This window comes from Lissotriton vulgaris, chromosome 2_1 (assembly GCF_964263255.1).
Source record: "Lissotriton vulgaris chromosome 2_1, aLisVul1.2, whole genome shotgun sequence".
Taxonomy (NCBI): Eukaryota; Metazoa; Chordata; class Amphibia; order Caudata; family Salamandridae; genus Lissotriton; species Lissotriton vulgaris.
In genome coordinates this window covers 509,350,492-509,377,640 of record NC_141687.1, presented here as the reverse complement: position 1 = coordinate 509,377,640, position 27,149 = coordinate 509,350,492, and the positions used below count along the sequence as shown (strand labels likewise).

The 27,149-nt window shown below is 47.2% G+C and overlaps 1 protein-coding gene across 1 annotated transcript in view; it reads left to right on the top strand.

Annotated features, from left to right (window-relative positions):
* Window positions 1–27,149, top strand: part of PGAP1 (post-GPI attachment to proteins inositol deacylase 1) — an 868,977-nt gene that overhangs the window by 236,599 nt on the left and 605,229 nt on the right. The window contains exons 8-9 of the mRNA XM_086955415.1: window positions 1,789–1,894; window positions 3,922–3,977. Of these exons, the coding sequence (XP_086811541.1) occupies window positions 1,789–1,894; window positions 3,922–3,977 (162 nt within the window). The remainder of the gene's footprint in view (window positions 1–1,788; window positions 1,895–3,921; window positions 3,978–27,149) is intronic.

Below are 27,149 nucleotides of genomic sequence, written 5' to 3'. Positions count from 1 at the left end.
TTGAAATCTCTTTTATTTAGTATATCTTAAAAAGGGGGCTCTTTTCAGTTCCCAAAGCCGAACTACTGTGCTCATTCGCTTTTGTGTGCAACTTGTTTTTGTTAAATTCCCCTGGTTGCACACATTCACGATACTTCTACTAATGCTGTTCACACTCTTTAAGCTCCATTCACTGAAGATAAGATGTCTTCCCCACGGAAAAGACAGACCGATTCTAACAGCATGCTTGCTTTTTTACTTAGTTGTGTTCAGCAGATGCTTTAACCTAAGAATGTTTGTGGCATTTCCAATTCATTCCTCAGATCCTTTCTTTGCACTTTGTAGCCATTGTTGGATTGATTTTTTCAAACTTAATCTATTTGGTCATGATGATCAAATTCTAAATATTGTAATAAACACTGTGTGTTAACAATAAAGTTAATATACAAGAGTGGTGCTATATTGTACTACTAAACAGGCAGCCTCCAGTGCAGTTACCTTGCAGAAAACAAGGTCATGATTTGAATGGTGCAGCAGGTGAAGCAGCACGGGGCCCAAAAGTTGTCAGAACTCCATTAACACATGATATTGCTATATTTGACTACTAAACAGGCAGTAACAATTGCAGTTACCCTGCAGTTACAAGGGACTTGAAATGAATGGTGCAGCAGCTGCAGTGCCACTGGAGCCAAACGCTCTAGGGACCCCACTAAGCCCAGATTATTGCTAACATTTTAAATTAAACAGGCAGTCACCTTGCAGATAACAGGGTCATGATTTTAATGGTGCAGCAGATGCAGGGACACCAGGACCAAAAGCTTTAGGCACACCAGAAAACACCGAAAGTTGCTATATTTTACAACAGGCAGTTGCAAGTGCAGTTATCTTTCAGGCACTTGGGGCATGATTTGAATAGTGCAGGTTGTCAGAAGTCCTCTTATCTAATCTTGCTATATTTTACAAGTGCAGGTACCCTTCAGGTGAAAGAGGCTTGATTTGAATGGTGCAGCAGGTGCAGTGGCACCAGGCCAAAAAGTTGTCATAACTCCTCTAAACACCAAATATTGCTATATTTTACTACTAAACAGGCAGTCACAAATGCAGTTATCTTACAGGCAACAGGGTCATTATTTGAATAGTGCAGCAGGTGCAGTTGCACTGGGTCCAAAAGTTGTCAGAACTCCTCTAAACACAGAATATTCTTATTAATCATATGGGTGAAACCTAATGCAATTACCAATACTTGTTATAATAGTGAGTGGTGTATGCATGACTTTTCTATCCGAGTTCCCAGTTCCTTACTTTGTCATGCTAACAGTTGCATGCTTTATACTTTCACATGGGACCAACGCCAGGAAACTAAACATAAAAATATGGGCCGTGATTTACTGCTCCACATGGACATACCCTTGGGTTTATTTCATACTTCCGTACATTCCCAGTAGTACGCTTGGAAAGCTGCGAAAGTTGTCTGCAATGAATGTCCTGTGCACTATTGTGAAAGGCAGGTGATGGTCCTGTGGGCTTCTGTTCCTGCTATGCAGATTTAGCCATGGCAAAGAACTCTTGGCAATGAAGCCAATGTGAAAATGCACATTTTATGTCTTTTTTGCTCTTTATTTTTCGTGCAGAGAAAGTCCTTGTCCTACTTCTCAGCAAGTCTGGAATGATCTATTCCCCGTCCTGGAGCATTGTGGCGCTCTTTGCTTTTTTTCTGTAATTTCTATGTAAATAATAGTCTTGATTGTACTGTACTTGGAAATGTCCGAGTTTTGGAAATACGTATAGCAATTCTACTTGTGCTTTTAGATAACTACAGATCCAGAGAAGCGAATGTCTGTATTGAGTCATCACTTTGTGAGACACCCAGCAAAACACCTGGATTCAAGCGAGGAAATTGCCATGGCTTTATCAGGTTTGCAGTTCTACAAACGGTTATTGTACAATTCTGTCTGGTCTCATTCTCCAGGGGTTCACTCCTTTCTCCTCTTCATCTGCCATTTTGTGATATTCAGACCCTGATTGTATTCACCGCTGTCCTTACTGCATGACTATTCCATGCTAGATATGTTGTTACCCTACTTTGTTTTTAAGGACCAGGTCTCACAACTGTCCTGGTGAGCTAGGTCTGTTCCTTCTACCAACTTTTAGCAGGTCGGAAACTGATTCATGGTCAAATACATGAAAAGGCAGTCCCATCTTAATGGCACACAGAAGTGTTATGTTAGCCTCCTGTAATACTTGATGTGTGACAGTTTTCATGACCCTCAACTTCACACATAATAGAATATCACTGATATTTTGGTCAGTTCTTGTAAAAAGTGTACGGAGACAAAGCTCCAGAGAATGTTTTTCATAAAATAATCTAACAAAAATACATGCAACGTGTCTTCCCTTAATCAGAGATCCTCATTATTACCAGATACCCAGTGTGGGCAACATGAGTTCGGCAGGTGTGCATAATATTATGACCTCTTGCAGAAAGCCAAACGAGATTGTTCTTTTCATTGAGCAAAGTACTTTGTGGTTGTGGATTTCGGGAGGGATTCTTTATGTAATGGATCCATGTTCTGAACAAGTCAGTGGTAAAAAGTCAAGTTGCGATGAACCTATGTTAATGTTTGTAGTAGATCCAATTGCAGCACAACTGACCACTTACCCAAAGGTAATTGCAGCCCTTCTAATGGTTTTCTTGCAGCTCTTTGTGTGAACTAATTACATCTTAAAATTAAACTTGTTTCAGCCCAAAGTTAGAATGCGCTGAGGTTTTGAAAACAAATCTTTATTCACATCTGCAGGATACCTACTATGACCCAAAAACGTCCAATTGTTTTAGTCCTCTTACATGCAAAATGACCATTTCCTCTTTTTGAGCCCTTTAGTGATCTGAAAATGGTCTCATTTGCTACACTTTTAACAAAAGTTTTTATGTCCATCACAGTCAAGAGTTTCATACAAAACACCTGCATTACCGAATAGGGCCTGATTTAGAGTTTGATGGACGAAGTAGTGTCCGACAGGATGGCAGAGGATATTACCTCTGCCATCTCAAAGGTACTTGGCCTGGCAAATTTAGAGAAGACTGCCAGTCCAGTGATCATCTCTGCACATTGAAGGGAACTTCTGTAAACAGCGGATCCTTTCAGTGAACTAAGAGTTTGCTGGATGGCCACAGCTGGTTTTGACAGTCATCTACCAAAGTTTTGCAGCTTTGGTTGTTTTTCAGAAAAAAACTCCCAAAGTTGGACTTTGTTTCTGAAAAACAAAAAACGAATGACCGTATACCCTAGGAGCTTTCTCTCAGGGTATGGTGGTCATGATTGTTTATTTTCTGACTCTCTCCACCAGATTTTTCCAGGCGAGAATGGTCAGGAAAAAAAAGGCATTACACTGTCCATCCTAAATATGGAAGATGGAGTAATGCCCTTTCTCAGGCGACCCTGCTTCGTAGGGCCATTGGAGGAAGTATTCAATCGAAAGAGCCAAAGAGGACTTCATCAACGGATTAAGGTTTGCCTGTCTCTAAGTGAGGTGGGCAGCCCGAGGGTTTGGCGGGCAGATACTTTGTCATGCTTGCGACGAAGTACCCTGTCCACTAAACTCTAAAGAAGGCCATTTATCCCTTTTTTTCCCGTTACGGCTACCTATTGCCGAAATTGGGTGTGATGTTACCGCAGACAAATAGTAAATGGACTAAGACCATGACTCTTTCTCAGTAGCAGGACAGTAATAGGATATTACCAAAGCCGCCTTTTAGCTAGTACTGTACTAGTCGTCTAGTGGTGAACATTTCACATCAAATGCTCAACCGTGCAATCCTCTAGTTCCCCTAAATTGTCAGTCGTGCTTCGTGTTTCCCTCTCTCGCAGCAAGCATTGCAAGCATTGCATTTGTGTATGTCATTAAGAGTTGGGCAAAGTAAAGCATGTGATTTACTTTTAGGATCATCCATGTGGATTCCTGTAAACGCTTCAACATGGACCTATACGGTTTACAAAGTAAGTAGTTTTGCTAGAGCAGCAATACTGAGATATGTGAATTGCTGTTTTTATTTTAAAGGAAACGTAGTCCATCTTTCTCATGGGATGTGGCTGCCCTGGGTTTAGTGTGTTGGGATGGGAGGTCTCAGCAGCTTCTTTCCATACTTTGGTGTCATCACTTCCTCTGTCTCTCCACACCACTTTCCATTCTTCCACTCATTTGCTTCCCTCTCCTTTCCTCATTTCTGTGAACACTGTATCAGCTGTACCTGCACATGTGATATTTGTGTAGAAGGTTTGAAATGTAAATGTTTCCCAATTGAAGAGCAGGGAGATAGACTGAAATGTTTAGAAATAATTAGATCTATGTCTGATTACTAATGACTGTAATGCTGTAATCACGGATTTATTTTTCTCCTGTGTCTTTAAATGAAATAACATCTATTCTTACTGGTGTTAACATAATGACAGCTGAATTGTGAAGAACACAAGTACTTTGGAAGTTTAAAGACTGGCTTTTTGTTTTCTGTATGAATACATTTTTTTTAAAAACGATTTTATTTGTCAAAGTAGCACATATAATGCAGACCTCTGAATCCCAGAGACAGTTGCCGCATATAACACACAAGAAGTAATGACGTTGACCATTTTACATAACGAAAAATAGGAGAATATGAAAGGCAATCCAAATAAAATCCAATGCAACAACCCACCAACCTCCCACCTCTCTTCCCACCCCCCAGTGCACCGTCTCCATTGTCCGAAACAACATATATCTAGCCCAAGCTGCTATTAGTATTCACAAGAGCTCAACAGCCACCACACCATTATCAATTGATCATTCGTGAGCCACACACAGGGAAATGCAAGGAACAGGAGAAGTCAATCAGCTACTCCGGGTCACGACCCTAGTCCTCCCTCGGCGGTTCCAGCTCCAAACCTCAATACTCCGCCCAGCACCTCCAGATCTTATAGTGCTTCCTAGGGCACCCTCTAGCCTCAAAGATTGGGAGTTCGAGGCCCATACTAAAGTCTAGGCCATTTTTCCAAGTCGAGACCGATGGGGCGACCAACGCCTTCCAGGCCCTAGCTATATCCCTCTTCGCTAGAGTGAAGCCTAGGAGCAGGAGATGTCGCTTATAGATGTTGCCCCCGATACCTTGCATCACATGGAGGAGAACTAATTTCAGTGAGTGCGGAAGCTCCCACCCTAGAACCTCCGAAAGACAAGCTAGCACCCCTCTCCAAAAGCAAGCCAGCGCAGTGCAATGCCATATGGTATGTATCAGGGTCCCCTCTTCCTGCCCGCATCGGACACTCAGGGGAAGCCACCAAGCCCGCCCTCCAGAGCCTAACCCTGGTAAAGAAAACCCGATGAAGGTATTTAAATTGGATGAGACGCAGGCGCACCGCAATAGCTGCCCCGCGTGGGGAGGCCAAAGCTGCTGTCCAGTCCTCCTCCTCTAACTGGCCTACATCCCCCTCCCAGGCCTCCCGCAGACGCTGCAATGAGGGGGAACAATGTGTAATCAATGCTTGATAAATCTTGGAGATCTCGCAGTCAAGGAGGTCCCCCATAAAGATCTTTGCTTCCACCGGACTAAATTCCGGCAATGAATCCAGACCCTCCAGGCTGGGAGCAATGGCATGCCAAAACTGTAAATATTTAAAAAACGAAGTATTTGGCATCTGAAAGGCTGTCTGGCTGTCTTGGAAGGATTTCAATACCGTACCGCGCATGACATCACCCAGAGTGTATAATCCAATGTTATCCCAATCATGGAACCCGGAGAGATCCAACAATTGGGGGAAACGGCCATTGAGCCACAGCAGGGTTTCTTTAGTCATTCTATTCCACCAGCCCATCTTGCGCAATGTCTGCCTCCAAATCTGGAACACAATCCGCGTGGCAGGCGGAAGAGGACGCCTCAGTGGGGCAGAGTAAAGGATCGTGTGCAGGGAGTGATCCCCCATGCAGCGCCACTCCACGGCATATGTTTGGTTGGCTTTAACTCCATACCACCACTCATTAGGTACAAGTAGATGCAATACAGCATAATAAGACCATATATCGGAGATAGCCAGTCCCCCACAATACGTAGGGAGGAAACACGTCCGGACCGCCACCCTCCCAGAGAAACTGTCCCAGAACCGAGTTCACCTGTCGAAACCAACGCAGGGGAATCGGATAAGGATGGTTTTGTAGTTTATACAACAATTGCGGAAGCAACACCATCTTGAAAATGGCTGACTGGGGCATGTGGGACCAAATCTTAATCTCCTCGCGCACCCGGTCCCATACAGGCGCAAGATTACGCTCCCAGGCTGCGGAGGGAGAATCAGACAGGTATACCCCAGATACTTCATGCCCCCCTGTACCGACGACGCCCAAGAGCTGAGCTCGCCCCGACCTCCCAGTACCCACCGAGTTGACTTCCGGGGCTTCAGGTATAGACAGGAAGTTTCCCCGAAAACCTGCATGATACGCAACAGCCGCGGCCCCGTTCGTTCCAGGTTGATTAGAAAAAACAAGACATCGGCGGCGTAGAGGGCGATGCGGTCGGACAGGCCATGCACCCATTCAAACCCTGACAACTGAGCGTCCGTCTGAACCCAGGCCGCCAGGGGTTCCATTGCTTGGACACCGCTGCCTGGTGCCCCGCTCAATGGAGAACGAAGAAGATACGAAGCCCGCCACTCCCACTGTTGCCGTCAAATCAGTATAGAGCAGGGTGAGGTAGGACAGGAAACGCGGTCTGAAATGTAGCCACCGCAGGAGTGCAAATAAATAGACCCAGCTCAGAGAATCGAACGGTCCATGTCTGCCAAGAAAAGCGCCGCCTGTTCCCCCATAGCCTGAACGGTCGAGACCGCCACACGCGCCCGTCGAATATTGTGTTGGGTTGCACACTGAGGCATGAACCCCGCCTGGTCCGGGTGAACCAGCATAGCTAAATGGGGGGCGAAGACGGTTCACCAACGCCTTATCCAATATCTTGGCCTCCACGTTTAGGTGGGAGATAGGGCGATATGAGGCATGATGTTCCGGTGGTCTGCCGGGCTTATGAAAAACAACTATCCCCGCTTGACGCCAATCATTGGGCAACCGCCCCCTGGCCTCCTCCTCACCCTGTGTTAGTGCGGTCCCAGCTACAAAAAAGAGGTTAATGACCCAGTAAGAGTGACCAAATACCCAAAGAAGGTTCGTTATAAGTCTATACAATGGCTATTCAAACAAAGAATCCAGCTCCTGAAATACTTTGATATTCCCAGAACGAATGGTTCAACTAGCTTAATGAATCTGAGTATAGGTGAGAAGGGTATTTTGGATAAAAACATTCTGAGACTTTGGGGGGCAAATGGCTTTGTGAAGATTCAGGATTTTGTCCTAGGGAATAGTTGGAAATCCTGGGAAGAAGTAGAAAAAGAAATTCAGTATTCAAATACAATTTTAAAATGGTCATTTATTAGCTTACATGCCTTTTTGAGAGAATTAGATATAGATAATCTATTCTATAAAACATATATAAGTGAAGCATTAAACAGCCAGACACAGAGGAAGATTAGCACTTGGATCAAAATTTTTAATGAGGATAGATCAGGTACGGCATATTATAAAGCAAGAGACAGGTGGAGGAAGCGAGAAGATATGGAGATTAACAGATCCACTTGGGATAAAATTAATAAATTTAATAGATCATTATTCCGAGGTGCTAACTTCAAATGGATGCAATTCTTTTCTAAATGGCTAATCCATAGAACACCTTAGTTCCTTCACAAAGTATACCCCCTAGTAAAGGATAAGTGTTTTCGGTGCGAAGAAAAGGGTAATTGGAAACATATTATATGGGATTATATCGAAATACAGAAATTCTGGAAAGATATCGAAAAATACCTTAGAAACACTATAGATACCCAAATTTCTATTAACGAATCAATTGCGGTTATAGGTTGTTCACTTAACTCCACTCCCTATGATGAGTTACTATTTATGGTATCCCTGGTAGCAAGATCACTTATTCTACAACTGTGGAAAAAAAGCTAAAATATTAAAAGTTCAGGGAAGGGAAAGAAAATATGCACTAAGGTCAGGGGCAATCAAAAAATATGATAAATTCTGGAGTGTTTTTGAATGCTAACGGGTTTCTCTATTATATTGCATTGTTCAATGCACATTGCACCTTATAAGGAATATGCACTTTGCACTTTATAAAAAATATCTTCTCCCAGCATTAGTACTTATTTGCCACATTTTTACCTTGTTGTGTATGTATTTTATAGTTTCTCTTAAATTTTAAATGAAACTGATATGTACTGTTTTTTATGCTTATATGAACTCTCAATAAAAAATTTTTAAAATGATTTTTTTAAAGAACTTGCATGGAAAGCCATTAGGGCCCGAGGCCTTGCCAGAATTAAGATCGCAGAGGGCTGTCCCCAGTTCCTCTTCAGTGAGCGGGCCCTCTAGTTCCTCCCTAACTGCACCAGAGAGTGCCCTCGGAGGGAGATCATCCATCGGAGATCATCCAAAAAACGGTCAATGGTCACCGCCAGGAGCACTCCGCAGGAGCATACAGCTGAGCATAATATTCTGCAAAACTACTCGTGACTGCCGAAGCGCCTAATACCGGGAGCCCATCCTTCCCCACTACCCCCGGGAGGGCCTGGGGCGAAGCGAGCCCTGGCACAATCGGTGCAGCATTTTACCAGATTTGTCACCCAACTGATAAATCCTACTACGAGTAGTAAGCCAAGCCTGACGAGCCTCATCTAGAAGGATACAAGAATAATCCTGCTGCGCTAGCAGCAGCCGATGGCGAGCAAGCCACCGGCCCTCCTCCCTGCCACTCACCTCCAACTCCAGAATAGTTGACTCTGCTCGAAACAGGGCCTTCCTGTGCTGTTTACGGCCCGCAGCACAGTACGTAATGTCTACTCCCCCCGTGAGACCGAGCCCACATTAATAGCCAGGTATTGATCTAGGGCATCTCCCTTTCATTCTCTGTAGTTCTCCTTCTGAAGATTCCAGACGAAGAGGCACCAGCGGACTGATCCACCGGTCCCCCCTGCTCTTATAGTAAGCGCCACTGGGGAGTGATCAAAGAGTCCGCACGGGAGTATGTCGGCTGCCACCATTCTACTGTCACAGTCCCCTGGAATAACAGATAATCCAGACGGGAGAAGGAACCATGAACCGCCAAAAGATACGTGTAGGCCTGTGTACTACCATGCATCCTGCCCCATGGGTCGACCCAATCAAGACTTGTCACCACAGAATGCGGCTTAGTAGGATAACAGGCTTCCAACCCCCCCAAACACCCCTTGGACCTCCATCTATCCCTGGCCACATCCATCACATCGTTCCAATCACCTCCCACCACTGCGAGGCCCTCAGGCATGTCTGTCCTCAGGGTCAGAATCTTTTTGGCCAACCCCCAGGAAAAAGGCGTGGGGGCATATACGCTCCCTAATACAAGGGTCTCACCCCCTACTGTGCCTTGTATGAACAGATATCTGTCCTGCGCATCCCTCCAGGTTTTAACATGTGTGTATGCAACCATCTGATGTATTAAGATGGCAACCCCTTTGGAGCCCCTCACGAACTCGGAATGAAAGATTTGTATATATCCGAAGCGCTGAAAGCACACTGCCTTGGTTCCCATTAGGTAGGTCTCTTGCAACAATAACACATCCGCGTGAGCTCGCTTGGCTGATTTCAAAATAGCCCCCCGTTTGATCTTGTCTAACGCCCCCTAACATTCCAGCTAAGAACCCGTATAAGACCCGGGCCTCCCGTGAGCTAACGGCCATTCCTACTCTGTACAGAACCTACACGATACCAGGACAGCAGCATGAATCTTCCATAAGACGGAAAGGAGTCCCACAAACCCTCTCCAAGAACACAACCCCCAAAGACCCCAACAAAAAAAACAACAATCCAACAAAACCTTCTCCCCAAGCGCAACCCTACCAATCCCCCCCCCTTTCCCTGTACCTCAAAAACAGCGAAGTACCTGTTGCGGCAGGCTGAACAGGCTGACCCAAACAAGAGGTCCCACCCCTCACCCACCAGTGATTCCCCCGCTCACAACCCATTGTCCACCAGCCTTCTCTCCTTCCGCGGAGCCCCACGAGGAGAGTGAGCTTCGTAGGTGTTTCCCTGGTCAATGCAAATATCTCGACCGAAGCCCATACAAAAGCACCCTTAGCTTAGTCCGCCGAGGTAGGTTGTCGTGAAGTGGATCCCTACTGCGCCGATGCACCTGCCGACTGAGAGCGACGTCTGGTCTTAGAACACCTGCCACCCCTTCCCCTCAGCTTGAGTTGATTCCGTGCCAGTCCGCCTGAAGAGGAGTCAGACTCTCGTCCCGGTGGCGAAAGGGGACGCAGCCGCACCGTCTCATCTGTCCAGTGGAACACCTCCTCCGGTACATCAAAGAAGTGGGTGCGGGACCGATATACCACTTGCAACCTGGCCGGGTAGAGCAACACGTAGGGGAGCTTAAGTTCCCGGAGGTGGGCCTTAGCAGCTAGGAAAGATTGCCGGCGTTGCTGCACTAGCTTCGTGTAGTCCAGAAAGATAAGAATGCAAGAATTTTCGAACAGCAACGGCTCCTTTGCTCTGGCCTGTCTGAGAACAACGTCCCTGTCATGGTAATTAAGGAGCTTGGCAATCACAGGCCTCGGACGGGCTCCTTGTGGGGACTTTTGCATTAGGGCCCGATGAGCCCGTTCTATCAAGAAGCATGCTGAAAGCTCCTCAATGGGAAGCCAGCCCCTGAGCCAGTCTGTAAGAAACCTCTCCATGTTACCATTTTTTCCAAACCTCCAGAAAGCCAACAAAGCGCAGGTAGTTACGTCGCGCCCTCCCCTCTGCATCCTCCACTCTCAATGCCAGGCCCTGCTGCGTGGTCTCCAAGAACGATACTTTTTGTTGCAGTGTGGCGACCGAGTCCTCTACGCCCGAAATCCTCGTCTCCGTCTAAGTGATGCGGGCGGCCGCATTCCACAGAGCTTGACGCAAAAGCATTACATCGGAGCCGACCGCCCCGATCTTAGCCTCCAGTCTGTCTCTGGACTTGGTGATAGCGGCCAGGAGGGCCGCATTAGCAGGCACAGCACTCTGTGATCCCCCGGGTGCAGCCACGGGGCCCCCTGGCACGTAAATGTGTCCATTGTGCTCCGTTTGCCAGAGCCACTGCCCAGTTTGTCTCTTGTCATGATGGCCCCGGTGGAGACGAAAGAACAGGATAATGCCTCAGCAGTCTTGATCGCACCAGAAATAAGTAAGTGCGTACTCACCTAGGATAAGGCATTTGGGCCACGGTGGGGGGGGCACCGACCATGACCAGGCCACACATCCCGGCGGTATTTTCGAACAAGCCCCGATGTCACAGTATGTCAGTGCGCAGCAGCAGGCCCCGGCCTCGGGAGCACCCCTGTGGACTGATCTTCAGGGTCCTCCCCTCCTGCCTTTGGCCTCCGGGACTCCTGCTACACCTCTAGTCTACAAATCCCACTCCTCCTGCACCCCGATACCACAGCTGAAACTCCAACCGGCCCAGATTCAAAGGAGGAGGGGTGGCAGTGCTCACTGGCCCCTGTCGGCCCCCCAAAACGATGGATTTAGGCCCAGATCTCTGTACTGGGGTGAATGTAGGACATTGTTCTGCATTCTGTCCATCAACTGTTGTTTTTGCATTTGTCACCCCGAGTGGGATGGGTATGCTCAGACGTGAGTTTCATGCACTCCACACCACTGGATTCAAGCAAGCCGGGCTGAAGACGGCTGGAATGCCAGAAACCGCTCCTCGGAAGCTTGTTTCCGGTCCAGGGAAGGCATGGCTTGGCAGTTCGGGCTGGACTGTTCCCATGAGGCACAGGGTCAGACTGATTTGCATATGGTGGCCATGTCTGAACTGGGGTGGTGTGGAGTGCAAAAAAAGATGGATTTAGGCCCAGATCTCTATACTGGGGTGAATGTATGACATTGTTCTGCATTCTGTCCATCAACTGTGGTTTTTGCATTTGTCACCCCGAGCGGGATGGGTATGCTCAGACGTGAGTCCCATGCACTCCACACCACTGGATTCAAGCAAGCCGGGCTGAAGACGGCTGGAATGCCAGAAACCGGTCCTCGGAAGCTTGTTTCCGGTCCAGGAAAGGCATGGCTTGGCAGTTCGGGCTGGACTGTTCCCATGAGGCACAGGGTCAGACTGATTTGCATATGGCCATGTCTGAACTGGGGTGGTGTGGAGTGCAAAAAAACGATGGATTTAGGCCCAGATCTCTGTACTGGGGTGAATGTATGACATTGTTCTGCATTCTGTCCATCAACTGTGGTTTTTGCATTTGTCACCCAAATCCAATTAGCCACCCTTTGTCACGGGGGGCCCCACTCGCCCCAGGGATCCAGTGAGGCCGCCTCCTAGAACAATGTACGGCCCCAAGCCGTCAGTCCACAAATCCTCGCTCCTCTACGGCCCGCTACCACCTCCGCATCCCCAGCAGGCCCTGACTCAAGGGTGGGAGGAAGCGGGAGCCGGCCGGTAGATGCCTGCCAGGATCTTAATAATGCACACTGGGCCCGAGTCAGCTGTCAAGTCCAGTGAAGCCCCCGGTGACGCAGCGGGCCCCACACACCCCCAGGAATCCAATGGGGCCACTTCCAAAACCCAGCTATGGCCCTAAGATGGCGGTTGGCCAGCCGCGCCGCATCCCCTCAGCTACTCCTGACCTCCGTAACCCGATCTGGTTACCGAGCCGCTCCGCCATGCAGCTGGGCCCGCCACGACAGGGCCCGCCAACACCTCTAGGAGGGGCCCCACTCCACTGGCACCAGTCCGGGCCTGCGTAATCGCAGATGCACCACTCGCCACCTCCGCAGCTGCCATAGTAGCACCTCGGCACAGACAGGAGATCACGCAACTCCCCTGCTTTTCACAAGGGCATGCCTCCCGTAGGTCATGTTTTCCTCTCGGCACTGCAAAATCGTCTGCGGACTTCTCGCAGAGTCGAAAAAGGCCCAGGAGCACGGTGCCGTAATCGGAACACGGCGGGGTCACTCAGGGACAGATGCAGTGACGGGGAAACAGGATAAATGAAGAGGATATTATAGGGCTGGACGGAGCACGATCAACCCACGGCCGCCATGCTGTCTTGCCAAGCTACGCCCATGTATTTATGGTTGCACGCAGAAGCTGGAACAAGATCACAGCCGACCAGCTCGTGACTTCCCTGAGCATGAACCCCCCACCAGCGCAACGAACCCAAGCCAGGCGGCCACCAACCTCAAGAAGTGGATCAGCAACTGCGCAGACGACCTCACCCCTCTGAAGACCCCGCCTAGCAGACCCAGCAGCAAGAAAGCCCCATGGTTCACTGACGAACTCAAGAGCTCCAAGAACAGCTGCCGAGCACTCGAGAAAGCCTGGCGCAGAGACCCAACACCGAACAACATGACTGCCCTCAAACTCGCCACCCGAAAACACCACCAACTGATCCACGCCACCAAGAAAACTGCATTCAAGGAACGACTGGACAACAATGCACACAACAGCAAGGAACTCTTCAACATCGTTAAAGAGCGCTCCAACCCCAACGCCGGAAACAACGACATCACCCCTTCGCAAGACCTCTGCAACTCCCTCGCCTCCTACTTCCACAACAAGATTGCGGACATACACAACAACTTCAGCACTCAACGACTGAACCACCGCCCCCCACCACCACCCTCTGCGCCTGGACCCCGATCAGCACCGAAGACACCATCCGCACGATGAACTCCATCCACTCCGGATCTCCGACCGACCCCTGCCCTCACCACGTCTTCAACAAGGCCGACGCTGTCATCGCACCCCACCTGCGGGACATCATCAACACCTCCTTCGACACCGCTGCCTTCCCGGAGAGTTGGAAACACGCCGAACTCAGGGCTCTACTAAAGAAGCCATCAGCCGACCCCACCGACCTCAAGAACTACCGCCCCATCTCGCTGCTCCCGTTTCCTGCAAAAGTCATCGAGAAGACGGTCAACAAGCAGCTGGCCGCCTTCCTCGAGACAAACGGATCCCTCGACCTTTCGCAGTCTGGCTTCCGGGCCAATCACAGCACCGAGACCGCCCTGATTGCAGCCACCGACGACATCCGAGCCCTGCTCGACAACGGAGAAACAGCGGCCCTCATCCTCCTAGACCTCTCCGCGGCCTTCGACACTGTCTGCCACCGTACCCTAGTGCAGCGCCTCTGCAACGTAGGAATCCAGGAGAAGGCCCTGGAATGGATCATCTCGTTTCTCGCCGGAAGGACGCAGAGAGTCCGCCTCCCCCAGTTCAGATCATAAGCCACCGAAGTCATCTGTGGCGTTCCTCGAGGCTCCTCGCTCAGCCCAACCCTCTTCAACGTCTACATGAGCCCCCTCGCAGCCATCGCACGCCAACACAACCTCAACATCATCTCCTACGCCGACGACACCCAGCTGATCCTCTCCCTCACCAACGACCCCGCCACCGCCAGAGCCAACCTACACGAAGGGATGACAGACGTAGCCAAGTGGATGATGAACAGCCGCCTGAAACTGAACTCGGACAAGACGGAAGTCCTCATCCTGGGATCTTCACCCTCCGCCTGGGACGACTCCTGGTGGCCCCCCGCCCTGGGCAGCGCACCCAAACCAACAGACCACGCACGCAACCTGGGCTTCATCCTGCACTCCTCCCTCTCCATGACCAGACAAGTCAACGCCGTCTCCTCGTCGTGCTTCAACATCCTGCGCATGCTACGTAAGATCTTCCGGTGGATCCCCACCGAGACCAGGAAGACGGTCACCCAGGCCCTCGTCACCAGCTGTCTGGACTACGGCAACTCCCTCTACGCCGGAACCACCACCAAACTCCAGAAGAGACTCCAGCGGATTCAGAACGCCTCAGCACGACTCATCCTGGACATCCCCCGTCGCAGCCACATCTCCGGACACCTGAGAGATCTGCACTGGCTCCCGGTCAACAAGAGAATCACCTTCCGTCTCCTCACCCACGCACGCAAAGCCCTACACAACCAAGGCCCAGGATACCTCAACAGCCGCCTCAACTTCTACGCTCCCACACGCCAGCTTCGATCGACCGGCCACGCCCTCGCCGCCGTCCCCCGCATCCGAAGAGCCACCACAGGAGAAAGGTCCTTCTCCTACCTGGCCGCCAAGACTTGGAACTCCCTCCCGACCCACCTCCGCCTGACCCAGGACCCCCTTGCCTTCAGGAAGCAGCTCAAGACCTGGCTGTTCGAGCAGTAGCGGACCCCCCTCCCCTAGCGCCTTGAGACCCTCCGGGTGAGTAGTGCGCTATATAAATGCTTTGATTGATTGATTTATTAATTTTGAACTTATGCATGATACTAATTTAGCATAAACCTAGCTTCAGAACAGCGAAGAGGTAGATGGGCAGTTGAGGCGAGGTTACATTGAGAGGGAGGGAGGAGTGAGTGGTAAGGAGGTTAGCGAGGTCATGGAGAGGGGAAGAGCTCTGGACGAGAGGTTGGCCCAAGCAGGGCTGAGGCAGATGGAGGTCCTCAGAGTACTGTTTATGCAAATAACTAGATTTAAATATTACCCAGCTTCTTTTATTGAATTGCAGAAGGTAGAATGTTGAGTTGGCCTTTGCCAGGATTCAAAGGGTCACTCTATAACCACAGATACCCCATTAATGTCTGTCGTATTATGTCATCATCCTAGTTCCAGGAACTATTTCTAAATTAAATGCAACTGTACTTGGTGCACGTTATTAAACTTTGTGCTCTTAAATTTCGAGAATTCAGGTCCTCGTTATCATATGATGAGGGCATTTGGACTGATTGCTCCATCTCTTTGAATCACAACACAGCCAAAGCCAAGTAAATCAAGTCAGTGTGATATCCATGTTTTCCACAAACAACACCAGAGTATGATAGACTAGAATGTTCTGTGATGTACGTCATTAAGCTTTTATTGACAGTAATCATAGAAACATGTTGCTCTAAAACGCAATGTCTGATGATGAAAAAGGTCTGTTTGCTGGTTTTCTCCTTTTTTAGGTCTCGCTAGACGTAGGCAAAAGCAAAGCTTTTGCGTCTAGCGAGACAACTAATGTAATCACTTTCAGGGGAATGTAGACAGCAGACTGTCACGAGCGTCTCCTGCCGGAGATTCTACCTCGTGAGCGCGCACGTCGCCGTGCCTCATTTTCCCATTCTCAAACAAAGCCACACTCACGCATGCGCACATACACACACTGCATACACACACACACGCACCCCCCCTTAAACAGACACACGCTGGATACACACACGCACCCCCCTTAAACAGACACACGCACGCACGCATCAGACACACTCAAACAGACAGACGCGCGTACACCCCCACCCTCAACCCCACTCACCGGGCTCCTCTCACCTTACGCATGGGAAGGCACTGTGCTAGAAGGTGCGCTGTCTGAAATCACCGCCGCCTCCCACAGCGGCATTGTATGGAAATTAAAAGTTGCCTCCCCGTAAACACCGCCGCAGCCCGGGAACTTCGGTAACCTCACAAATCCCGAGCGCAGCTCCTCTGACGTCAGACGAGGAGCCGCGCTGGGATTGGTGCCGGTGGGGCCGTTGCCTGGCAACGGAAGTGTCGTCGACGCCGGGCGGGAGGGGCTTCTTCGCTCCTCACCCGGGCAGCGCCTGCAAGGATGTAACACATCACATAATCTCCCCGTGCTTACAAGAAAATAAATATTTCCTTGTGTAATATAACTGTTGCTCACCGTTACCTTCGGGTCGAGGTTGCGGTATATAAAACTGCCCCCAAAAAACATAATACGCGATGGTGCAGGACAGGACAGGTGCATTGCGTGTGCACATGGCGCTCGGACAGCCCATGTGCGCGCTCACGGCGTCTTTCAGACAGCCGATGTGCACCCGCAGCTTCTCTTCTCTTGCGATCTCGGCACTTTTGCAAGCTCCCCCACGCCTTCACTTTTGCGAGCGAGGCTCGCCTCTCTGCTAAGGCGTGTCACCCGTGCCAGCGCTCAGCGTGCCTGCTGCCTCCTCAGCACAGCCTGCTCCTGTGCCTTCGTATACAGAGCCCCCCAGACGCAGCACTCGCTCCTTGCCTCCTCACTCGGTCCGGGGAGCCTAAGCCCACGTGGCACTGAACTTCATCGCCGGGCAAGGGACCCCAAGCCTCAGGTCGCTGTGAACCATCCCGGCGCGCCCTGCTGCCGAGCCCCGTGATGGAGGAGACTGACCTGCTTTGGGAGCGGCTCGGGCCATCAAAGTAAGTGCTGCTCTGGCTTTCGCTTTCCCTCCCGTCTTTTCAGTTGTCGTCATGTGTTGACATCAGTTCTCGCCCTCCTCCCGATGTCCGCATTGCAAAGGCTTGTTTTCATCGTATGAAGCTTGGCTCACTGTTAATGCTTTAAGCCTGGGGCCTTAACTCATAAATGCCTCTGAGGTCAAATGTCATGAAGGTTTGTGTTTTTTAATGAGTTACTATGGCCGTATTTGGCATCTTGTACAGCGCTTGATCCTGCCGTTTGGTCATTCTTAACCTTGTAAAAGAAAGCTGCTGTGACTGTCTCAAATCCTCACCTTTTCAAACTTAGCAGTCAGACAAAATGCAGCGACAGCCCTGAAGGATTCATATTGGTGACCTGCCCGTGAACTCACAGATCTTTGCAGTCAGCGTGTTAACCCACTGAGCTATCTTACCAACTGATGAACAGAAAGCGTATCAAATAATTATTACAAACAAAATCATACCATTGTAGTGGCATACCTTGCACCAGAGGGCATTACGTTTATGTCTCTGATCTGACAATGGCACATGACTATATTTAGTTATACACATAGGAGTTTTGCTCTGCATGTGTCTTGTAACTATCACAGCGAGCTAGTCTATAGACCCTGACACGCAGGGTTGTACAAGGTACAAACTTTATGGCTCTACATTTCTGCTTCAGGTAACCCGGGAGTCTTTATGGCTGTACACAAAGACATTCAGGCATTTATTAGTTCTCCATCTAGGAGGCTGCCAGACAGATTAAAAAGCACTGCTTGCACTTTTGTAGTGAAAAATAGCACAATAGAATCCCCACTTGTGTGCAACCAAATCTCCAGCGTAAGAGACCGTTTTAGGCACTAAAGGTGGTTAAAAATGAACACACCCCATCTCTGTGTGTGAAAACGGTTCACAAGACGTGTCACATTTAAATGTAATCTTATGTTGATGTCACACAGTTCAAGTGCACCAGGTTTTGTTTCGATGAAACACAACTTTCATACACACTAACACATCATTGTGGCTCACAACAAATGAAAAAGAGTCCAGTAACATCGTCTGAGGTTACGGCAACGGCACCCTTGAAAATAGACATGTGAGAGGTGTGACCCAATGTAAAACGTAGATCCAGCACACGGAGAAACGGACTGTTGGAGGTTGTAGAATGAGCTTGCCATGCTGTAGTGGGAGTTGTGGTGGGTCTCCAGTACATGTAAGTTAAGATTCAACCCCCTCCCCTTTCTATGAGTAGTAGTGATTGCACCATCAAGGCGGTGTCACTGCTCTATAGGTTCACTCAATAACCAGAAGTACAATACAACCTGTCCCACCCAGTCTTGCCATAGGTATATTGTATTGTATTGTAATTGCATTTATATAGCGCTTACTACCCCTGATGAGGCGTCAAAGCCCTTTTTCGGCGAGTAGCATGCTACTACGGACCCCTTGAAGGATTAGTGTTGAATTAGTATAGTGAAACATGCAAGTGCATTTTAAGTGGTGGATAGGTTAATCAGTTATTTGGATTTGAAATGGTAGCAGAAGGAAAGAGGAGGACAAAGGTTTGTATTTATATAGCGCTTGTTGACGCACGCTATTCAGGAAGCCTACAAAGGATTAGTGGTGAATTAATATGGTGAAATGTGAAGTAATTTCAGTGGTGGATATTAGTCAGTTACTTGGAGTGAGAAGGATAGCGGAGGGATAAAAAGGGAAGAAAGATTTGCATTCATATAGCACTTATTACCCCTGTTGGATGTTGAATAGCTTTTCTGGTGAGTAGCACGCCACTCCAGAACCGTACCATTAACCATGCAAAACTCACACTAGTACAAATGCAATGCAATAGATTTCGCAATTACAACAAAGTGAGCTATTGCCATTTTGCATTACACCGTTTAATTAATGCTTCACGAAAGGAAAAAAAAACCAATAACATTTACAATGCCAATAGCTCAAAACAATATAATTGCGAGACCTATTGCATTGTAAATGCTTGTTAATTATCGCCTTCGCAGCTCGTATGCTCTGCATAGGAGGACCTTCAGCTGTCGCTTTGCTCTTTTTGGAAGCTAGTGGCGGCATCCACCTTGCAGGAGTGAGCAGGGGCGCGCCGCAAGCACGAGTATGTGCTTCCAAAAAGAGCAGAGTGCGCGCGCACGCACCACTGCCGGGCTTGTTTTGAACAGCGGCGCGCGCAGGGGCCATTTGTTTCAGTTTGTTTTGTCTGGTCACCTGCACTTTCCACAAGATTATATGGACATTCTAAAGGAATCCGAACATCCATCCACTAAGTCTTTCTAAGCACTTAAATGGAAGTGGCATCCGGTGCATTCAGAATAACTACAACCCTATCAGATGTCAAGAACACGCTGTACTTCCTTATCTCTTTACTTGGCTTGATCAGGACTGTACTTTTTTTCAGTTAAGAATCATCTTGTAGTCATTACTGCTTATGGACCATGTTGTTCACAAACTAATATGTGATAGCTCTTCTGAGGGGCGCATGGAGCTGCAGGTGTTAAGGTTCTCCCATCAGCAGCTCCCTTCTCATCTTGCGCCAGCCTTGTCCTTGTAATACTTTCTTGCTCGTTGCAGAGCTGCGCACACCACACACCATTGGCTGCTTTGGTAATGGCGCTGGCTCCTTCTTTTTATGTTCCACTGTGGCGGACGCACAGATCTCTCGCAGGATGCTGCCCTTGTTTAACATGCAGTTTGCTGGAAGTACAGTTACGTGATTTTGAAGTACAGTTAATTTGAACTATAGTTTTAACAGCTGTGTAACCTCACTGCGGCCCGATTAAAAGGTGCACTCAAATATAAATGGCATGGACGCACTTATACCCACACGTACAGGTGTAACGAGCAAAACAAAGGCACGGAATCTTAAATAAAATAGAGGGCTCCATTTTTAAATGCCGGCATTGTTCACGAGCCAGCTTCTGTGCTTGAAAGAGAGGTCTATTCTGCTCGTGTACTTGCCTCTCTCTATGAGTCCTCAGTCCAGGCATTTGTTTCCTCTCGGTTCCCTTTCCCGCGTGTTCAAAGGGAGTGTGCTCTAAGGCACTCTGACAGTTGAGGGAGAGCTCGGTGAAGGCACACAAGTTCTGCCCATTCAAACAAGTACCCCTGGCTCCCAACATGTAGTAGGAACACACATGTTGATGTTCTCACATAATTGTCTGGCGTCAGCTGGGCTGTGAAGGCAAATCATAAAAACCAAAAGTGCTGTCCAAGAGAGCCAAGGTATTCCTCGGCCCTCCCCTTTGAAGGAGGGAGGTTAGCAACAATACTTTAGCCCTTAGGTCTGGGAAGGCTTCTTCAGTTGAGAAAAATCTTCAACAGAAGTCCCACTAACAGATTCCTGACTGAGACAAGTTGATTCCTAAAATCGTCACCCCTTGCTCGGGAAAAGCGTTGATCCTTGAAGCTGGCACAGCGATTAGCTTTGTTGCCAGCATACACCAAGAGGTACAGTCACCTTTAAAATCACCTCTTCCTGAAAAACAATCCCATATTTCATGGAGGAACAAAGCAACCTTGGTTCCATACAGTGCAGGTAAAGTTGAGCGTCTTGGTGAACCTAGCAATATTTATTTTAATTGATTTTAGTGTATTTTAGTCTGAAAAAAGATGTACAGAATTGCCAGACTTGGCCTTCCCAGGAATGTGTGACTTCTCTCAGAACAACTCAGGATTTTTCCCTGCCTTTTGATGTATTTACAAACACCAGCAGCAGGACATTATACTTCACCATTGGGTGATTTAAGTGGTTTCTTGGGAAAGCTCCAAGCAGCTCTGTTGCGGTTCTCTTAGATTAAGTGGTGTATGCCTTGCCTCAGTTCACCTTCTTATACAGAGTGGTGATAGTTTTCTCCAGGACCTCAATGCTGGCTGTAATCCTGGTGGTCACTTTCAGCTCTGGTTCCTCGTTTTGTATGAGTTGTTATGGAAACTTACCTGCCTGTATTTACAGCACAATCTAACCATCAGGGCGAGCATGATTAAAATCTGAGAACAAGCTACCTAAAATTAAATGCCCCTGTGTCCATCCAAATGTCATTAATGTGTGATAGCAACGTAGCCCAGATGGATGGCAGTGCAATTGTATGTGCTTAATTAGTATACCTTTCGCCATCTCAGTGTTTGCGCTCAGACTTTTGCAAAATGATCATCAACTGCAATACTCAAATAGGGACAAAAGAGTGAATTTTAGTGACTTGGTAGCAAATGTGATCATGTCCGCTGATAACTGGAATCGCTGTCAGATTGAATTGGCTGTGTTTCAAAGTCTTTGTTTAGTAATTTCTTTCAGTTCCTCTCGCAGATAAGCACTCCTTGCCATTTTATAGATCAAAAGAGCCCGTTAAAACCCAGTAGAGAGAGCTCGCCAGGAGCAGTCCAGTAGTCATTGATAAAATGTATCTTAAACTGGCATTGGCTGGAATGATAGGAGTAGGAACAGTATTCCAGTTTTCGAACTATAATTGTTTTTGGGAAGGTGGGGCTTATATTTGAGGTTGTGCAATTTGAAAAGGTAGAATGCATTATGCTTCTGAAAAGTTCTGGGTAACTACTTAAGTTTAGAACAGCTAACTACAGTCTAAAGGAGAAGAGGAAGCATGTAGGAAGCGGTCTTTCTAAATAGCGTACTAAAACGAAGAACACTATGCAGAGAGTCCAGTGGGTCCCCAATTGGTTTACAGAGGCAAAAGTAACGCTCTCTTTTGTGGTAGCATGGGCGAGCAATTAAGCTTCTCATAGGGTAGTGCATAGCATTTGTTGTAATCATAAGGCAATAAATGAGACACACACTCAAAGAATAAATCCGAGAGCAAATTAGAAAAATAGCGCTTTTTTTTATATAGGTTTTAAAATCAAGAACTTCGTTCAAAGGTAAGTTCTGCTTTTGATATCAATATTCGCAGGTAAGTAAAAGGCTCAAATCTGTGTGCTTTTACGCACAAAAAAATCCTATGGGGGTAAAAGTCAAAGATGAATACATTTGGCACAGTCTGTTTCAGAGGTTCACCTTAGGGTTTCAGAGTTGTAGTGGGCCACGGTCCAAGTACTGCCAGCAGTTCTACGGGAACGGCCCAGGTTCTACCTGGAGCAGGGTGCTGGTGAGGCTGGAACCTGGTGCACTATGGGGAAGGTGGGCTGTACAGGGGGACTTTTGGACAGGTCCAAGGGTCACCCAAATGGGGCTTACGGTACAAGGATTCATGGAACAAGGGGGCACAGCCGGTTTGCCGGGACCCGGGCCGGGTGACTTGGGTGCAGATTGGTTACGTCTACTGGGCTGGGTGCGCAAAAATGCACCTCGCGGTTAGGGACAAACAGCTGGCAGGGGCAAAAATCAAAGCAGCTGGGCCACTCTCGAAGTGGGTCTCAGTGATGCGGTCATCCATTGATAGCTCAATAGATCGTGCGGTTAGAATCCGGACTGGACTCACTGTTGTGGTTTGGTGCAGTGCGTCCGGTATCGCCGGGGTTTGGTGCTGCACATCTCCGGTTGATCCTGGTGTCTTCATACTTGGTGAGGAGACAGATATAGGTTAATCAAAGAGGATAGGACACTTGTAACCACTTTGCCAGGAGATGTATATTGTAAAACCCTCATAAACGCCGTGTTATTCGAAGTAGCGGTTTATCTTGTTCTCCGCCCCACACAAGCGTTATGACAGTAGTCATTGGGTTAGACAACTCGTGCTTTTGCCAGCCTCGCCCGAGGCAATCTCTGGTGTATCGTGGCAGTATCCAGAGAAAAAAGATTGTAACTCACTGGTAAGGTAGAAGTTAAAAATAGTCTCCAATCAACGAATTGGACTTTAATAATGTCGTTGGATAACTATAATAAAAATTGTAATGGGTATGCTATAGGGACTGAGTTAAGGGTCCTCAGCATATCACTTTAATGGAGTACGTCGACATGTTTCAGCTCACTGGGCCCGTAGGTCTATGGAGCTTTCGTCAGGACACAAAAAAACACATACAATACAAAAAATATATAAAATATTTTCACTATTTGTGAAATGAAACGGGTGACTAAAATTTGATAGTCTTACCACTCAGGTTCAGCATTCACCACCTAAGAACGAGAAATGGGTCAGTACCTGGCATTATTTTTCGTGGTCAGAGCATGCTACATTTCTATGCCTCGGGTGTATTAAATTTACACATTTACTATTGGTCAGTACATTTAGTGAAAACTATCTATAGAGACACTCATAGCGAATTAAACAAAAAAGGATTAGTGAGAAAAGCGGTCACAGTTCAATTCAAAAGATTTTTGCACAAAAAGGTTGAGAGAAAGAGAGCGTCGTCTCTAAAGGGAGGGGGGCTTACACGGTAGAAAGATGACATTTTCATACCTCTATATAGGGTGAGTAGTTCTAAACCTAAAGTTCGTATGAGTTTTACTCCCTCAGAGGGATTGGACTTATCGTCCCAGGCCGCGTGGGAAACTGATTCCGCGTCTGTGCTGGCGCTGCCCTCTGGACGCCGGAATCACGTTTCCGGCTGGGTTTTGAAGGTAACGTGTAGTCGTTATAGAAAGAGGACTTACCAGTGCTCGTAATATTTTTAGGAAATCATTAGGAAAAGAACTGATTTGTGAAACTGGTAAATATTTGTTGAAGTATTACCAGGTTGTTCTCTTATTATCGAGCAGTGCGGTTCAGCGAACAAAATGGTGCCATGAAATGTCATCATTCAGTCCATGTTTGTTTGTCTTGAGTCGATCCACCCAGCGTTGTTCTCTCTCGTAGAGCACTTTCTCCACATTGGGGGTGTTCTCCGGTAGTCTCTCAATGACAGTCCATTTTAGTTCTTCAATACTGTGTTTTTGTTCCACAAAGTGTGAACAGAGCTTCGTTGTGTTTTTTTGAAGTCGGATATTGCTCTTGTGTTCACCTATCCTTAATTTCACCTTCCTGCATGTCATCCCGATGTACTTTTTTTCGCAGGGACAGGTAACCATATAGATCACATGCAATGAATTACAATTGCTGTGTTGTTTTTGTATCCACTTTAGTGTTGGAGTTAAATATAACACTTTTGTACTGGTCGTGGATTTGCAGGCCAAACATGACCCACAAGGATAGTGTCCTGTCACTGGGGCCATGTGTGCATCTCTTATTGGTTTTTCAAAGGACAGTTGTCTTGGTCGAGTGTGGACAAGAAAATCACAAAGATTCTTTGTTCGTTTATTGGCAAAACGCGGTTTTGGCCAGTCGTATTTGCCTGTATTGAGAATGTGCCAGTTCTTTTTAATTAGTTTGTTTACTTGGTAAGACACTGGACAGAAAGTTGTTACGCAGGTCATGAGATCTTCAGTTGGTGCCTTTTCATAACTGGATAAGAGACTTTCTCTCGGTTGGTTCAAAGCCCTCTTACGACATTTCGATACAATAGATGGTTTGTATTCTCTCTTTAGTAGTCTCTCGCTAAGTTCTTTCGATTGTACTTGGTAATCGGCCGTCTGGCTACAGTTCCTTTTGAGGCGTAAAAACTGGCTATATGGCAAGTTATCTCTTAGCGGTTGGGGGTGGTAACTCTTGTAAGATAACAAGCTGTTTTTCGCCGTTGGTTTTCTGAATGTTTTTGTCTCTATGTTGTTCTCCTTTATATAGATGGTTAAGTCCAGAAAATCGATACTATTTGTATCCGCAGTGTGGGTAAAGTGTAGCCAGCGATCTTGTGTGTTCAGCCATTCCATGAATTGGTTCAAATCTTGATAATTACGCCAAATCAGCAAAACGTTGTCAATATAACGTTTCCAGTAGAGTATACTGGAAAAGAAGGGATTGTTCACTGTCAGAACATTTTTGGTTTCAAAATTGCTCACATTGAGTCCAGCCACTGACGGCGCAAAAGCACTCCCCATTGAGGTGCCATGGCTCTGTAAGACAATTGGCCATCATATTCAAAGTAGTTCTCTGTTAACGCCAGCCGGCAACATTCTAGGACAAAGTGTCTCGGGGTGTGAAAATTCCAGTCCTCCATAAACAGGACATCTTCAAGCATTTCCATAGTCTCTTTTTGGGGAAGGCTAGTATATAGGGATTCGACATCCAGACCCACTAACAGCATAGTGGTTGGGTCGAAGGTTTTATTTTTAAATTGATTTAACAAATCCCTTGTGTCCTTTAGATAGGCTGGAGTCTTTTGTACCAAAGGCTGGAGAAATTGATCAGCAAATTTAGATAGTGGCTCCAAAATTGATCCTATACCCGATACTATCGGGCGCCCGGGAGCAGGGATTCTGTTCTTATGTGTTTTAGGAAGGGAATAGAAAAGCGGAATTTTTGGATCTGGTGTTAGTAAAAATTCCGCCTCTTTTTTGCTGATCCATGAGTGCGTCTCAGCTTCATACACCATAGTTGCAATTATTGTTTTCAGTCTAGGTGTTGGATCTGAATCGATTTTGGTGTAGAATTTTTCATCTGCCAGTAGTTTCAGGCATTGATTTCTGTATCCTTCTTTTCCCAAGATAACAATGCCACCACCCTTATCCGTGGGTTTAATTACAATTTCTTCATTAGACTGGAGCTCATTTAGGGCTTGGCGTTCTAGTCTTGTCAGATTCTGAAAAGGCTTTTTGGTATTTTGTTGAATTTTGTCAATTCCAGTGAAGATGGCCTGTTCAAAGGCTTGGATTTCGATAGGCACTGCACTACTTGGTGGAGTAAAGGATGACTTCTTGCGCAAGTTGGTGTCTCCTTCTTGGGTTAATGGGGGTGACCCGGAGAAGTGTGCTTTAAGTTTCAGGGTTCTGCAAAATTCTGATAGTTCGCACTTCAGCTTGAAGAGATCTAGAGTGGGGGTCGGTACATAGCCGAGTCCTTTATTCAAGACTTTTTCTTGTTCTTTAGACAGAGTTATCGTGCTTAGATTCACTATTAGTGACTCGTTTGGCTCGTTCCTGGTTTGGCTGTTGTCATGCTCCGAGTTTGGACATGTGGTTGTTGGTCTTGCCAAGTTATATTTCTTCTCCTTCCTCTTTGGTTCTGGCCTCGTAATAAAAAAGAATCCTGATTTTGATTATTCATTCCTTGTAGTGGCATTCCCATCATATTCTGCATTTGGTGTGATCCTTGGTTGTAAGGATTCATCCAACCGGGGAAAGGTTGCATGTATGGTTGGAAGAATTGCATAGGGGCGCAAATAAACTGTTGTCTCGGCCATCTGTTATCTCTTCTTTGGGGTCGAGAGCGGAAGTTTCGAAAATTTCCTTTTCCTCTTCTTGAGCCTGAGTCTTCGGATCCCGTCTCTAATCCTTCGGAGGAGTTCCACCCATCTGAATCATTGTCTGTATTGGATTCAGGTGTTTTATAATCTGTTTTGCTATATGGGTGCATCTTCTCCTGACTGAATTTCTTCAGATCTTTACTTAATTTTTGTAACTTGCTTTGCATCAAGTATTCTTCAGTTTCGGATATCTCTTTATTTAGTTATTCTAGTCTCTTTTTAAAGACAGCTGGTTGTATACCTTTCTTAAGTTCAGCTTCACAGGCTTGTATCTGTGTTAATAAAGCATCAGACAGTCTTTTGGCAGTTTTTACTATCAAAACAAGATACTCAAGGGTGCATTTCCACGAGATTGCTGACCAGTCTCTCCTAAACGCAAGATCGTGAAGAAAGATTCTGGGGGCATTGGTGATCCAAAGTCCTCGTGGTGCTGTTTTGGATCGCAAATATTCAGTCATTATGATGCCATGTATGGCTGTTCTGATTTGTTCTTGTTTTTTGGCCGTGAGACTTTCCCAATCATCAGTTTGAGCCAAAGCCTGAGCCAAGTCTGCATTTTGAAGTAGAGGTTGTGCCGCTAAGATTTCACTAATATCACTCTCCGTAAAACTCAAGCCACTTGTATCTTCCATGATAGATGT